General features: G+C 40.5%; 1 protein-coding gene across 8 annotated transcripts in view; it reads right to left on the minus strand.

The window, feature by feature from the left end:
* Positions 1–17304, minus strand: part of FAT3 (FAT atypical cadherin 3) — a 607093-nt gene that overhangs the window by 39890 nt on the left and 549899 nt on the right. For 7 of the 8 annotated variants that reach the window (XM_050940215.1, XM_050940199.1, XM_050940207.1 and 4 more), the window contains 3 exons: positions 15750–16548; positions 4647–4781; positions 3575–3732 (listed from right to left, as the gene is read on the minus strand). In XM_050940215.1, the coding sequence (XP_050796172.1) occupies positions 3575–3732; positions 4647–4781; positions 15750–16548 (1092 nt within the window). The remainder of the gene's footprint in view (positions 1–3574; positions 3733–4646; positions 4782–15749; positions 16549–17304) is intronic. The other variant, XM_050940224.1, reaches the window with a different exon arrangement.

Consider the following 17304-nt stretch of genomic DNA (forward strand, 5'->3'; position numbering starts at 1 on the left):
CTTAAGTCAGGTTCTGCAGATTCCCATGCAAATAGCTTTTACGTCTTTGGACCTAAATTGAATGGCTAACGGTTTGCTGGTCTGGGACTTCAGCTCAGAACAGAGCCTCCGGTACTATTTTTGCACATACAGCGAGGTGTAAACTGCCCCATCCTGTGGTAGTACAGTCCGTGGCACCTCAGTGGAGACCCGCTCTGATCAAATTAAAGAATGATGCTATAGATTCACTGCAGGGCAGCCAGTGTTTCTTTAAACTGGTAATTCCTGAACAGCTGAGTGCTTCCTACTTCAGAACACATCTTTCCTTATGGACTCTCTCCTTACAGCTGCATGGGCTGTAACATAAATATATAAAGTAACTCCTCACTTAAAGTTGTCCCAGTTAACATTGTTTCGTTGTTACGTTGCTGATCAATTAGGGAACAGGCTTGTTTAAAGTTGTGCAATGCTCCTTTCTAATGTTGTTTGGCAGCTGCCTGCTTTGTCCACTGCTTGCAGAAAGAGCAGCCCGTTGCAGCTAGCTGGTGGTGGCTTGGAACCAGGGTGGACCGGCAGCCCCCCTATTAGCTCCCCTATCCCATAAGTTCCCTGTGCAGCAGCTGCCCAACAGGCTAGCAATTGCAGCTGTCCCTCCCCCACTGCCATGTGCTGCTCCTGCCCTCTGCCTCCTGCTTGCTGTGGGGGGGAGAGGAGGAAGAGGGGAGCTAATGTCAAGGTGTTCCCCTCCCCCCTGCTCCTGCACCCCGCTCATCCCATCTTCTATAGAGCAGGGGGGCACACGACAGGGCTCAGGACAGAGGGAGCTTCCCAGCAGCTGTCTCAGCAAGCTGCTTATCTAATTAACAAGGCAGTGTACTTAAAAGGAAAATGCGCATCTCTCTCTCTCACAACACAGTATGTGTCTCTGTCTGCGATGCTGTCTCCCCTCCCTCCATTCCTGCTGCCTTGTAGAGTGTGAGAGTTAACTCTTGAGGGCTCAGACAATTGCTAGTTCATCATTTAACAGTAAGGCACTCCCTGGGAAATATCCCACCCTCTTCCACCTTCTGACTCCTCCACCTCAACCAAGCTTCACAATCATCATCGTGTACCAGTATTAAATTGTTTGTTTAAAACTTATACTGTGTGTGTCGGTACATATATAATATAGTCTTTTGTCTGGCGAAAAAAAATTCCCTAGAACCTAACCCCCTCATGTACATTAATTCTTATGTGGAAATTGGATTCGCTTAACACTGTTTCGCTTAAAATCGCATTTTTCAGGAACATAACTACAACGTTAAGTGAGGAGTTACTCTATTTGGACACATGTATGTGCCCTAGCATACAAATATATAAAACTCATGAAATACGTGACATAGGCAGAGAGGTGCTTCTAAAAGGTGATGCAATTTGGTATGTTTCAATTGTTTCATTCAATGAGCAAAATGAATATTGTAAATTACATTAAAATATTAGCCTGGCAGAGGGACTTGGATCAGTTCATCAACACAGGTAATAAAATGATCAAATGGTTCTTCTGACATCACCTGAGGCTTCCATAGTCCATCTGCAATCACATACCATGGATACAACATGATGCCTCCTGATCTATCTAGGGAAATATTTTGTTAGTGGGATTACATTTCAGGCTCATGTCTGTAAAATGGTATATTTAATACTGAAATATTACTTGCTTCAACTCTAGCAACACCTGGGATCACACCCATGCTTCAATCTTATCCTGCATACCGTGATGTAGTAATACATTAAAATGTGTAAAATTCACTTAACTAAGCTATGCAAAGTTTCACATTGACTGCCTAGACTAAAAAATATAAGATCGCCGTATACTATTCAACAGTTATGTTTATTGCATGACAGGAAAGTCAGTCTTTATTTTTCAATCTCTTTGATTTTATAAAACCAGTGGGACTTAAATGAGGATTCTCATCCAAAAGGGCCTAATCTTGGTTAACCTTATTACTTTTCACTGATAGATGTTACACGAGAGAAAGGAACGCATGATGCAGTTCTTTGCATGTGTAATCATTCCTAGGGAAAAGGCAATGAATGACATCTCATTTTGCTCCAACAGCTTAAAATCAGGAAGCATACATCTGAAAGAATTTACTTTTAGAATGGCTGACCCCTCTAAATCAATGGATAAATTGCTTCATTTGAAACAGCAAAATAAAAACACCCCTATTATATCAAAGTACTATAACTAAAAGCTTTGAACAGGATGGTAGACATGCAGTTTATTCAACTAAATTGATTATTCAGTGAAGAAGAACCCTGTGTTACAATTATGAAGCATTTCCATCCCCCGAGTTATCATAAACATATGAGCTTCCAAAATTAAGCTGGTCATTTAAACATTAAAGACCATATTGTGCTATCAATTTTTCAGTAGATATCCGTGGTGGTGATGAAAGCTTATTTCCAAACCAATGGTACAATATGCCCTAAATATATCTTCTGGCCTCAAGAGAGTTTCACACAAAGCCCTAAATTGGTAGCATCAATATTGGTCCATTTTCTACCCTCATTTAGGGTTTGATTCTGTGAAGTGCTGAGCCCTCTGGCTCTGATCCAGCAAAGCACCTAAGCATGTGCTTAAAACTTCGCATGTGTATAGTCTCAACGACTTCATGTGCCTGAGAATAAGAAAAAGGGTCAGTGCTTTGTTGGATAGGGCCAGAGAGCTCTGCACACTGCGGGATCAATCCATGATCCCCTTCTTTGAAATATCTTGCCAGATTTAACTTAATTGAAAGCAATACTCAAATCTTCTGAATAACAGTCTCACATTTAGAGACCTCTGTCTAGTCTATCAATCTCAGATATGCATATGACCGGCATTACTATAGTGTTTGAGTGGCTCACAATCTTTAATGCATTTATCCTCACAACACCCATTTTACAGATAGCGTCAATTTTTCAAAGGTGCTTAAGAGATTTAGGAGCCAAATCCCATTTTCACAAGTGGCTTACGAGTCTAAGCCTGAAATGGGCTAAAGATGGCCTTCCATAGAACCACTTTTTAGGCTGTTCATCAAAGAGTCAAGTCACAGAGACTTCATTCAATATAACAGGAGTCTCCACCTACCCCCCGCCGCCTAGAAGAACAATCATAACTCACAGATTCGATAAGCCACCTCATACAAGCAGAGAAGCTTTTTTTTTTAAAAAAAGAATGTTGTTTTTGAAATTCAGCAGTACGAAGGCACATTTTCCAATCACACAGATGCAAAGGAAAAACAAGTGTGGTTTAGAATACACAATCATCTGAATGGCCAGGTCTTACATCTCAAGTAGATCAACTCTTGCACCTAGTCACATACAATGGTCATATAAGATACAGCACCCAATGGTCCATATTCAAAGAACACTACTACTGCAATGCATATCAAGCTGCTTTTTTGTTTGTTGTTTTTGTTGAAATTGCTGCTTTTCCCTGTTACCATGAAACAGATCAATCTTCATCTTCTCAACTCTCAGCTGAAATCAGAACAACATTCCCCAAAGCAAGAGCCAATGAGAAAACATATAATCAGGAAAATAAGTGTGGGAAAGATAACATTTCAATTACCTTCAGAATTATACAGGGATTTGCTCTGGTGTACATTATAATCCCATTGCTTTGCAAGGTTCGCAGACGCAGAGCCAGCTTGAATTCTTCTTTCTTGCTATTTTCAGAAACCCGGTATTTGATGTAACTATTCCCAGCAAAGCTAAGGGAAGTGTGCCCTGAAATAAGCGTTTTGAGAAGATATATATTGCAAATGAAGTTAATAAGAGAAAATAGGTAGCTAACAAAGAAGAAACTTTAAAATAAAACTCACCTTTGACTGATTAAAAATGTGTCTCCATTGCAAACCACACACCACAGGATTTGGGGAGAATAATTTCATATAAGGGGGAAAATCCAACTCACCATTCTCAGACAAGAAGCCTTATTGACTTCCTTGGAACTATTGGCAGGTGTAAGGTGAGAAGGATTTAGCTCTAGCAGAGCACCAGAAATCAGAATGTGCTGGTGAATTTGTACCCTCTGTTAGCATCAGGATATTTCTCACTCTGAGTCCTACTGAAAGCCCATTGAAGTCAATGGAAATGGTCTGCTTGACTTTGCGTCAAGACCCTAGTACCTTGGTAGTTAACATAAGCTGAATAAAACGTACAAGGTTCCTGAAACGTTCTTTTCAAGACAGCATGGTATTTTTATCACAAAAATTACAAACGTAATGAATGTTAATAACAAGTAAAACCTTGAATTAATATCATATGTCTCCTAAAGGATCCCAAAGTGTTTTGCCGCTAGCAGGGCACTATCCAGTGATAACAGTTCTCTAGAAAGAACTGTCTTCTCAAAAGTCCCATGTTTTACTGATTTGGGGCACCATCCTGATCAGATTCAGGTCAATGAGAGTTTTGTTTGTAGATGCAGAATCAGGTATACATACAGCACCAGGTTTGCACAACCAGCATTTCTTACAACACTCTTAAGTAAACGGAGTGAGACCAGATTCTGAGAGGTGTTGTGCATACACAACTCCCATTGACTTCAATAGCAATTCTCCGTATTATGATACATTGACAGCACTTATATAAAAATTACAATTTTAAGTATTTCCTGGTTACTCTTTTGATGGAATCTGCACCTGAACATTCTCCAAGCTTCCCTGGTGGGCACTGGCAGATGAATGGTCTTCGACTAGCTTCGTACCCCACACACTGCATGTCCCCAGGACACGGCTTCTCCATACAGGGATCACTGGACCCAGGACACAGCCCTCCTGTGATCAATTGAAACACGTTAAGAATACAATGTCAAACATACACCTTGGCAACAGGAAGCAGAAAGAGACTTAAAAACTGTAACAGAATTTAACTTTAGATTGTAAACTCTGTGGGGCGGGGATGTCTTTTAAATAAGTGTGCGAACAGCGCCTAGTGTAATGGGGTGCTGGTCCTTGACTGAGCGCTTAGGTGATGCCAAAAGACAAACGAAAAATAAATATAATAATAAACAATTGTGACCAATTCACTGGTGTCATGATGGCTTTGCCAGTGTTTTCATTCCAAAACCCCTCTCTGCAGGGGATCTAGAGTTGACCCATGAAATACATTACTAGGGCTACATCCTTCTTCTGCCTTGCCTCAAGTCTGGAGAATTCTGTGCAGGCAGGCAGGGATAGCTACGCCCAGGTTGCACAGTGTAAGGAATGCTCCTTGTGCAGGTGGTCCTGCAGCATCCTCACGCTCCAGAATGGCATGCTGATCCTTCCAGAAGAGGAAACCAACCCCATAAAGCTAGATTCTGGATACACTGCTAGGCGCCACAAATCCTGTATCCTCCCTTCCCAAATGTGGCTGCATAAATTCCACTGCATCTGGGATCCTGGACAAAAAAGGAGGAGTGGACAGGATTTTTCTGTCTTTGAAGCTAAGTATTATCCTACAAAGGATTCAGGGTGGAGACATTTTTTTATTTTAAAAAATAATCAAATGGGTTATTTTAAATTATATATTTTTAAGACAGGAGAAGTTTAACACTTTAAATAGCTAGCTTCACTTTACAGACTTAAATTGGGCAAAATAATCCTTAAAATACTCAAACTGTATTTAGTGGCAAATGTAAATGGGTTAAAATTACTTAAACTTTGAAAAGTCATGACAGCTGAGGCACCATCATTACTTTCATAAAGATTCTGATTAGGTTTGCCAACACGGGACACAATTTTGGTCTGACCTATATCCATGAAGATCTCCTGCTGACCTTAAGGGGTAGTCTGGAGGCAGAATTGAGTCCTTAAAGTCTAAACCTTGCTTAAAAAATCTTTCCTTACAACACTGGCACTGCAAGCACTTCAAAAATTCTCTAAATATGTAACATCCAACAAACTCAGATGGCTGCTAAGGGCTTGATTTAAAGCTAATGGAAGTCAATGGAAAGTTCCCATTGAATTTAATGGATTCTGGATCAGGACCTTATTTTGTCTTTTTAAAACCCTTAAATACATATATATTTAACTTATCTCAGTCTGGAAAGGCATGTAAACACTGTAAACCACAACGCAAATGACCACACAGTGTCTGAGAGAGGCATTGAAGCTCATCATATCAATCCTCAAACGCTTCTAGAAAGAGACACTTTCTTTTTAGCCACCACAAAGAAATGCAAAGGAAATTAACATGCACTGGGCCAAGTTCTGCCTTTGGATGAGTTTGTGGGACTTCTAGTGAAATACATGTGGTTATGCACGCCAGCCTATGCTTGGGATTTATTTGTTTCTGTTGATTTGTATCTACGGCTTGAACGGAGAGAGGGCTAGTGGTGGGGGATGGATAGAGTTAGCACTTCCTCGTCTGTCAAACTTAAATTAATACATCTCAGAGTAGGTTTAAGGACAGGAGAGTCCCCCCTTATTGAATATTTGCTGTTCCTGCTTTGTGTCACAAACTTAAAGTCATTTGAATGTGGGTTTTGGGGTTTTTTTTAGTGCATGTATTTTATTTACAGTGCATACAGAAAGTAATGAACTTGTAATATGGCAAACCCCTCCCCTCCTTGCGGTTACGAAAGAGACTACGTTACTGTTAACACACTGTTGTACAAGCCAAGCATGGCTCAGACTAAGCATAGCTCAAGTTACCTGGCACGGTAGGTATGTTCTGGAAACAGAAAACTTATTACTGTAGCTTTCAAAGTGGAGATGGTCTGCCTACAAATATGGCAGAGACTATCAATGTCTATGCTTGACGAGCAACACAGTCAGTTTAATCTTTTAACACCTCCCCTCCTTTGTCAAACATTTGTTTAAGATGTCTGTGCAGTAAACGAGCACTGACGTGAAATGATGCATGGCAATCTTTATTAATCAGTGTAATAGGGTATATTAAAAGGCATAATAATGAAGAAGAGCTCCGTGTAAGCACAAAAGCATGTCTCTTTCATCATCAGAAATTGCTCCAATAAAAGATCTTATTTCGCTCACCTTGCCTCTCATGCATAATACTAGTAATATACTATCACATTTCAACTCCTATAGATACTAACAGGGATGAAATCAACAGGCTTCTATGAAAATTTAATTTAATAGGGTTCTATAGAAATATTCTAAAATTATAGAATTTAACTGAGAATGAGATATTTTCGATAGGTGTTTTTGTTTGGTTTCTTTTTAAACAACAATCCTATAGAATTATATAGCAAGGACATAATTCTCTAGAGAATGGTACAAATATTCCATTGAAGGGTTATAATTTACTCTTCAATTCCATCAGCTATTTCAATACATTCTCATTAGTGTATGCTCTCTACATGCAAAGTATATCTGTTCTATGAAGATACTTAAACCTTATGTAAGGCAGTAATTTAAGTGAACCTCTCTGTAGCTGACAAATAGACAAGTCACTTGGGCAAAAGCCCCAGAGCTTGTGAAGATGCTGAACTGCTGAGATTTCAGAATGTGGCACTGCACATTTTCACAACCCTTTAACCTTTGATTAAAATCTCTGACATTAAGCAATAAATCAATACTTGGCTTCTCTATCAGTCTCTGCCACTTTTTTGCTGATTCTAATTCTTGGTTTGTAGTTCAGATTCATCATTCCATGGTCCAAAAGTATATGGAAAGAATCTAATATGTTTATTATCACCATGAAGATGTAAGCTTATCCTGGCAGACTGTGAATGTTTTTTTTTTAGATAAACTACAAGCAAATTAACTTTTTATTCAGCCTGTGGATTTCACAGCTGTGACAGAAGTTTTAAAATATTTAAACCTGGGAGAAGAAATGTTTTTATGCCTATTTGTATGGTTATAAGTGCATAAGCTACAAATCATGCACTACTGTATGGCACTGTTTTAGCTAATGTGCATGTTCAGGCTGATTTCATAACCACACTGAGTAAAATTGTAAAATAATTCAAGGATATGTTATCCACAGCCAGAGTTGTCACATTTCCACTCTGAAGTCCAGCATTTTTACCATTCTTTGTTCTTTCCGAAAGAGATTCAACAATATGGACCAGGATTGATTTTATTTCCCCTAGGCAAGTCCTGAAAATCCACGGCATTCCCATGTAACTCACATCACTATTAATAAACCTGTTTCCAAGAAGGAATTGCACAGAAGCATGAGGTTAGGGTCAATCAGTAAATGACAGGAAATTTTGGGAGGGAGCTTGACAGATGATCTCTGTTTATTGCTCTAGGAAGAGGTAGAACTACTCCAAGGTCCCTGCCAGTACAAAGAAGAGGAAAATACTTTCTCAATTCTAACTGTGGCAATGACTTCATCCCTGTACATATAAGCAGGAATCACCCTGAATCATGTAATCCCATTTGCAGGGTTGCCAAGGCTCAGTGTTTTGTGTTTTTCTGAAAGCCCAAGCTCCTGGATACATGCGACTACCTAAAAAAATCTCAGATTTCATTTTAAAAAATAAATGTTTAACTCTCGGTTGCAGAGAAAAATTTGAAAGTGACTCCTAACGGCTACAAATACTCAGGTAAATAAAAAGGACCCCAAACTTATTATTGTAAAAAACCTCTATTTTTAAGATAATCTCATGAATTTTTTGAGTGGGGGGGTCTGACTCATAATATTTGAATGCTTGGGTTGGCAATACTGCAGTTGAACTCTTGGATTAGGGTGACCAGGCATCTTCATCTGTTCTAATGTAACGGAATTTGTCCCTGTTGTTAGTGGAACTGGCTAGATATCTGACCATCTCTGCGCTAGTCTGTAGCAATTCCCACTGTGCCTGTCTCTACTTGCTTCACACACCTTTGGGCCTCATTTCTCATGGTTTATACCAGCTCTCTGCAACATCCCCTACCTCAGTGCTCTGGGTATCAACAGCAATCAGGGGTGAAAGTAACTTACAGGACTTACCAGTACTGCCGGAGTCCTGAGGGGGCATGGCCTCATCCAGAAGAGGCATGGCCTCTCAAGATTTAAAAGCCCTTGGGAACCAGCTGTGGCTGGGAGACCCAGAGCCTTTAAATCAACCAGGGGCTCCTAGCTGCAGAGGTGGCTGGGAGCCCCCCGGGGCTCAGGGGCAAATTAAAGGGCCCAGGGCTCTGGCTGCCAGGGGGAACCCCAAACTTTGCGGGGCTGGGACAGGGATTTAAAGGGCCCAGAGCTCCTGCCACTGAGGGAAGCCCGGAGCCCTTTAAATCCTGGCCCCAGCCTGCCCGCCAGAGCCGTGGCCGGGATTCAAAAAGCTCTGGGCTGCCCGCAGCTGCGGGGAGCTCTGAGCCCTTTAAATCCTCGCCCCAGCCCTGCCGCCGGAGCTGTGGCTGGGATTTAAGGGGCTCAGGGCTGCCCACAGCGGTGGGGAACTCTGAGCCCTTTAAATCTCAGCCGCAGCCAGGATTTAAAGGGCTCAGGGCTGCCCACAGCCGCGTGGAGCTCTGAGCCCTTCAAATCCCGGCCCCAGCCCAGCCGCCGGAGCCGCGGCCAGGATTTAAAGGGCCACGGCAGCCCAGAGCCCTTTCAATCCCCACCGTGGAAGTCGATGCGGTCCAGCACAGTGTACTGGCTCTTGCCGGTATGCCATACCGGACCGCACCGGCTTACTTTCACCTCTGACAGCAGTTCTCCTTATTGCTACCCATTATGTGGTACCATAAGGGAATCTCATCACCTACACAACCCAGTGACAATTCCTTTTTTTCTCTTAAAAATCATGCCCCTTTCACTCCAGGGCCAAGTCTCTCTCAAACCATACCTCTTCTAAAATCTGAGCCATGTGGAAACTACTGATATCCTGTGGGGCACAGAATTCCAAAGGCTGATTACCCGGGGTGGGGGAAAGGAGGGGAGTCTTATCTTGCATGTAATCTATACTTTAGCGGCTCAAAAGCACTGTGCGTCAAAGAGACATGGACTACAATCAACTTTTTCCAACCTTGGGTGGTGCACTGGCTTCAAAGGCAGCATACATGTTGTAGGGGAGAGATCTTGGTATTAATGTAAAAATGATATTAATTATATTATAGCAACTTATTTTTTATTAGGTCATTACAAACTTTAATGGAGGATAGGTCCATCAATGTCCATTAGTCAGGATGGACAGGGATGGTATCCTTAGCCTCTGTTTGCCAGAACCTTGGAATGGGTGACGAGGTGTATCACTTGATAACCTGTTCTGTTCATTCCCTCTGAGGCACCTGGCATTGGTCACCATCATAAGACAGGATACTTGGCTAGATGGATCTTTGGTCTGACCCAGTATGGCTGTTCTTACGTTCTTAAACTTGTTTACGTATTTATTGAACATTAAGATACAGTTACAAGAACGTTATAGCCAGGATGCTTGGAAATATAACAATACACATGTTTAGCTAGTTATGTTACAAAATGTTAAAGCTAATCAAAGAAATTCAGGAAGATTTCTACTCCTATCTCCCAAGGATAAGCAAACATCAAGATGACAAACCATGTTAACCATGTTTTAGGAAGAAACCTGAATATGATTGGAATGTAGGGTGTATCCGAGCAATATATCTAGGTACTGTGGGTTCTACCAACCTCCACCCTCTTGTAAGAAAACTTATTTGTGTTCTTAAAACCTTTAGAGAAAAACATTGTCCGAGATGTTTTAAACTTTTGTTATTTCTTAAATGTTGAAATGACAAATAGCTTTGGAGATGTATGTTTGCAAAGATATCTAAATGTAGGAATAGTAAGATGTTTAATATATATATATAGCAAGGTAATTTGATGCTATAAATGTGTACTAATATAAGAAGTCATTTAAGTATAGAATATTTATATTAATAGGATGCTAATTATTTACTGGCAGTGTGCAAGCAAACCCTCATCCAACTCCAGAAGACAAGAATAATCTCTTCTAAAACTATGACAAGAATCAACAATTTTTTATATTATCTAAGCTGTAAAAAAACTTTCTAAGAGTTATTTAATTTTAAAAGACTGTTTGGAGAACTGAAATCTTTTATATAAAGAACAGGAGTGTTTGGACTTTATCAAAACAGAATTTCATTTTCTGTCAAACTCTAATAAAGTTGAAAGAATATCTCAGAGGATGGATCAAATAAAAAGAAACAGTTAAAACTAGCTTTGAAAGTTATCTGATGCTTTTGTCCACAAGAAGAACAAAGGCAACGAAAGAAATGTTGCATATTCATTAAACAGATTGTATATTCAGGAACTGAAAGTGTCAGCTAAGCCAACCCTGAAGGCATCAAGCCAATGAAAAGGTGACAGCAACCAACTTTGAAACTAAACAAACCTGTGTGTTTTCTTGTAAATTTCCTAAAAATTGGAAAATGCATATAAAAGAGTCCAAAGTGAGCACCTCTCAGACACACACCCCCTGCTGTTCTGCTTAGACAGCAAGCACTACACAACTTATCCTGTGAATCTCTACTTGCAAGCTGCCATGGATAATTAAGAAAAACAGAGAAGTCTCAAGAAACCAACCCAAGGCAGACCTCCCCAAACTTCAACATGGACAGGTGAGAGAAGTTAACTAAAACACCAAAAAGGGATTAGATTTAAATTTATATAATGATTTTATTGGGATACTTAAACGCCACTGTAATTTAAAATATTAACAGTTTCTCCTGATAATCACCAGCTGGTTAGGCCATGTATTGCTGGAGAGGAGATGGGATAAACATTGGTAAACAGAGAAATAGTGGGATTTAATTACACTTAGGATTCTTAATATTTGTAATTGGCCTGCTTTAAGACAGCTTCTTTTAATTAAATAATTTAAATATTTCCTTTGATTTCAGATGATTTAGTTAAGATTGTAACTTTGCCCAACTACAAACTGCTCAGTTATCATTAATAACTAGACAGGATTCACTTGCCCTTAAACACATATTTTTAGCCTGTTTATCCACATCGTTAAGTAGCTAATAAGATACTAAAACTGAATTCAGAATAATAATATATTTTGGTCTTAACTTACCAAAAAACAAAAAGCACCCCACCACCGCCAAGGGAATCCATTCTAAAAGGTGTAATATCTACTAAAAGACCTCCATAGAAAGATATAATATAGGAGAGATCATTATAGAAGTATCAGTATTATTATTTGTGTTCTCTCATTTGTGTTATTTTATTTAATGCTTTCTTTCTTCACTAGTAAAATGACCATAATTAATAACTGTGATTATTTTGCTTGGTCTTAATCATGGTCTCCTAAGATACATAAAAGAATCTGTATGACTGAGTAGTGGGAGTCACACCCATAATATGGCAATAAAAGAAACAATTAGTAAGAGCTGGCCAACCATTTCTGTAAACTAAATATTTCTAGTAATGTTTAAAATAAAATTACATGGCTCCCAACAAATAAAACGACGCCCCTATACCACACAATGTGTTCGGCACCTTGGAAGAATCACACCATTTTAATTTAATGCCTAAGTACACACTGGATGGGAAGCTACGATCCCCCTCTCTCACTCAGTCTTCTTAGCTGTACTACCATGATGGCTTACAAAGGGCATGATCTGTGTGGGCTCTATGGGAGTCAGCGGGTCTTTTGGAAGAATTTGAATGAGCAGAAAGTGGGAGTCTGCCATACTGGTATTGGCACTTGGGTTCACTGGTGTAGGACTGAGAGGTTGTGAGGACTTCTTAGTGGGTGCTGTGCACGCTCAACTCTAACAATGGGACCTGAGGGGTCACAGCACCTCTAAAAATTGGGCCCTTTTATTTATTTATTAGTGGCAGAGGATCACAGCGCATTATATTTAGTTATTTCTGCCTCTCTTCAGAATGGACCGGGTATAGCTCCGCAAGACCTAAAGCCTAGATTCCTTCTTGCCTCCCATGAATTTATGTTTTGGTACAGGACAGAAGAATCTATTCCTGTCACACTGTAGAAGCAGCCATATGCACTCTAATATAGAGCTGTGAGCTTTCACTTCCACACAACACTTTTGGGGACAGTGTTCACAAGGCTCCTGAATGATTAAGTCTGAACCATATTCGAACCTCTTCCCTAACGAACACATTTTTGTAACCCATGGTTTCAAACACTGCCTAGTGTAGTGCAGATTATGCTCCTCATAAAAGTTCCTTAACAGAGGCTAGAAATGGGACTGCGTACAAGACTTTATGGACAAATTGGTTCCAACAAAACTCACCCCCCACCCCCTGTGAATCTTTGTCCTAAAACTAAACATAAACCAAATCTTTAAGTTCTTTTTAAAGGATAATATAACATGAAACTATCATTTCTGCCTCTGAAACACCAAAATATCAAGAGAATAGCTGTTTACTCCAGTACTTTTCACATGACTGGAAGCACAAATGCCAGAAATCTCAGGAGTTAGCCTGTTATTGCCAGATTTTTTAGTTATTGACTCTAAAGGTTCAGACTGAGGTGTCTGAACTTTTGGACTTTATCCTACCTGAAGTGAGCTGCTGAATCTTTAGAGGTTCACAAGTTACCTGCTTTAACAGTCTCTTGCATTCTGGTGCTAGATAGCTTAGTTTTGTCGTAAAGGTAATCTAGGTCATGCACAGCTGGCATGCATAATTTGCGCATATTTTGACATCTGGCAGTGGGAACTATGTTCCAAGTCTGATACATATTTCAAGAATGTGTGAATTAGCTCAAACTCAGGCTTCCTGGGTTATAATTGAATCTGATCAGTGAAAACATATGCAATATTTTAACGGGTTTGTCATGCTTCAATCTATCAATATTTATTTGGCTACATCATTAAACTACTCTAGAAACAAATACAGTAGAACACTGATTCTGCTGAATGTGTCTTGCCAAAGCTATCACGTTAAAGGAACCATGAGGAAATCCATCCTAGTATTTTGTGTACTATTTTTCCGCTTGCTATATTTATATGCATATAAATATGCAGATACACACTCATTATGTTTTATCAGACAAAATACACACACCCATTTCTGAGGAAAGATTGATTAAAAGAACTATCTATGGTTTGCTTTAACAAAAACTAAAGAGATTGAGGCAGGTTAATTTTGTACAAGTATCCAAAGGGAGCAAGTGCCACTGACCAAGGTTAAATGCTTTGGATGGTAAACAAGGGGTATCATTAGCAACAATGAAATGAAAGTAAGAATGGAAAAATGTAAACTGAATAGCAGGAAAAAATTTCTGTCAGTGAGCTCTATGGGGGGAGGGATAGCTCAGTGGTTGGAGCACTGGCCTGCTAAACCCAGCGTTGTGAGTTCAATCTTTGAGGTGGCCACTTAGGGATCTGGGGCAAAATCAGTACTTGGCCCTGCTAGTGAAGGCAGGGGGCTGGACTCAATGACCTTTCAGGATGCCTTCCAGTTCTATGAGATAGGTATATCTCCATTTATTATTATTATATGGATTCCCCATTGATTGGTACATTTAAAACTAGACTGGATAAAGATACAGTTTCAAGACAGTACAGAATATACTGTAGGTAATAGTCCTGCACTGGCTTGGCTAGATGATATGATAGCACTGTGCACTCCATTCTGTGAAAGTCTCTATTGCACAGCTTTTGTATAGCCAATAATAGCAGGTACTACTATAACATACATTTAAGCCAGTTTGAAACACTTAACACTATCATTTAACAATTAGCCCTTAAATGTGCATAAAAGACCTCAGCTCCAGTATTCTGATCTTCTCACATGCACTCAACTATCGGGGCCCTATTATCTCCCCTCTGCAGGACTCAAGTGACTCCAGCTGAAGTTCCATGCATTGAGGCCTGACCCAATCCACTCTGAAATCCATGGTAAGACACTCATTGACTTCAATGGGAGCCAGAGCTAATCCTTAAGGAGGCTAGGCTGTCAGACCGAAGATCTGCCACACACATCTGACAGCAAAATGTGGTGCACAGTCTTTATGGGCTGAATGCAATATACACAAATGCTGCAGCCTCACTTCAGAGGAGTTTTGTCCATTGACACCAGCAGAAAACAAGGTACCATCTCTCTGTGAGTGTTTACGAGACGGGAGATTTAAATGTATTGATTTTACAGCAGCTTCTTATTTCACTCTTGGGCAAAGTGGAATGAAGAACAGAAAACTGCGCAAACAGAAGGAACAGATCTATTATTATAACTGCTTGAAGTTTTTTACCTAGTACACAGAAGCAGAAGGAAGATGGGCAACTTAGTGAATATATTGTCCATTCCCGTATGAAATCCCTGTAGAACAATTTCATGAACCAGTGCCAGAGTGATTAAAACAAAAACCAACCACTCACAAAAATGCACATACCTGGAAGCCTGAGTGTAGGTCAAAAGGTCAGAAGCACTACTTGGTCCCAATTACTTAATGAATACTTCATTGGTTTCCATCCCTCCACCCCAAATATGAATGAAAAAGGCCTTTCCATCTTTATCACTCAGGTTAGAGGTCATCCTCACTTTCAAAATGCTGGGTGCAATCTCTAAATACTGACTGGGCAGTTTCTGACATGACCACACTTTATGTGCATTTCAGGACTGTTACGGATTGGGTGGAAAACCACAGCAGAAGGTTTGTTGATGGCTCTGATTACCATGCCTCCAGCAAAGTGGCCTTTGGTCACAGAAGGTGAAACTTCACCATCTTCCATTTACATCAATAAACATGAACAATTCTTAACCAGCCTCAGAAATCAATTCCCACCATACATTTGCCACGTGCTCTTTAACTAAATGAATTGAACTGCCTCTTCCAATCTGCCTCAGAGAAATAAAAACTATCCTAACCCATAATGTGGAAAGATTGAAGGTGAAGAGGGAGTAGCACTCACCATTACATGTGCAGCGTACATTTCTGTAGAAACGGGGACACACAAAACTAATTCGCGCTGTGCTATAGGTCATCAGGGAATGGGAATCAATAGACAGGCTTTGTTCACAGTGCTGCTCCTGACAATCCAGTCCAGAACAATTCTTCTCCAAGATAGCCGAGATGCGAATCACATTTTCTAAGTGTCTCCTTGCATTGGTAAGCTTCTGAATCAAATAAGCAGGCTTATAGAATCCACTGGTGTGCATCTGAACTGCAAACAGCATGTCAAGCTGACTGGTGCCTGCCACAGGCTGAATGCTGATAATGTGCAGGCTATCTTGTTTCTGTGAGAGCACAGCATTCCGCAAGGTGCGCCTGAACCCATGCATGTGGAGCCCCACAAAATCTTCAGGGGAAACGTTCTCAAATCGGATGGTGACTGTGTTCTGCAGCATTTCTTGTATCAGCTGTTCCACGTGGACGACAACATCGATGGGCACTTGGAACCGGCCATCGCTGACGGACACATTCAGTGTGTACTTGCCATTATCTAGCCCTCCCAGGGCAATGATCTTGCCATCGTGGCTGTTAACCTTGAACAGACTTTTCTGCTCTGACTTCAGGGTGTAAGTGAGAACATCATACACATCTTGATCTGTGGCATGAATCTTTCCAATGACACCCCCTGGAAAGTCATCTTCCATGGTGACTATAAAGATCTCCAGTGGAATGGCTGTTGGTTTGTGAATGCTTTCTTCAATAACCCGCACTTGAATGTAAGTGTGGGACACCTGTTGAGGCTTTCCAGAATCTTTAGCCTAATTTCATGTGGAAAGAACAAGCACACACATAAATCACAGTCAATAACAACTCCTCACTCTTCCTCTTCCTCCTCCCTACTACTATATTTATATAGTCTGTCATCCTGACACTCTTTCAAAGCACTTTACTAACTACATACATACAGAAACACCTTGCTCCCATATTGCAATGCTGCCACCTCTGATGTGGAATATAAAAACACCTTATGGAAATTAAGAAAACTATATCACAGGGTACATCTACACTACCCGCTGGATTGGCGCATAGTGATCGACTTATCAGGGATCAATTTATTGCGACTACTGTAGATGTGATAAATTGATCCCTGATCCCTCTGTCATCGACTCCTGTACTCCACGTCGATGGGGGAGTGGTGGCAGTCAGCCCTGCACCCTGAGGACACGAGGTTAGTTGACCTAAGATACGTCAACTTCAGCTATGCTATTCTTGTAGCTGAAGTTGCGTATCTTAGGTCAATCCCCCCCAGTGTAGACCAGGACTAAGTGAACTGCTGAGGGAAACATATAGGCAGACTGAAATGTGACCAGAAAACCACAGATAGAACTTGTACTCTGATATTACATGGGATCTTCTATTACCACAAATGATCAAGTTTTTTATTTTAGTCCCACTCCCATTTGAATGATGGCCCCTCCTGCGCATCTGATGGCGCTCTGGTTCAGTATGGACTCAAAGAAGAGAGAGCCACCAACTTAATCATCAGGACTGCTTTCTGCAGCAGCTGGGCATGT

Source organism: Gopherus flavomarginatus, chromosome 1, assembly GCF_025201925.1.
Source record: "Gopherus flavomarginatus isolate rGopFla2 chromosome 1, rGopFla2.mat.asm, whole genome shotgun sequence".
NCBI classification, from domain to species: domain Eukaryota; kingdom Metazoa; phylum Chordata; order Testudines; family Testudinidae; genus Gopherus; species Gopherus flavomarginatus.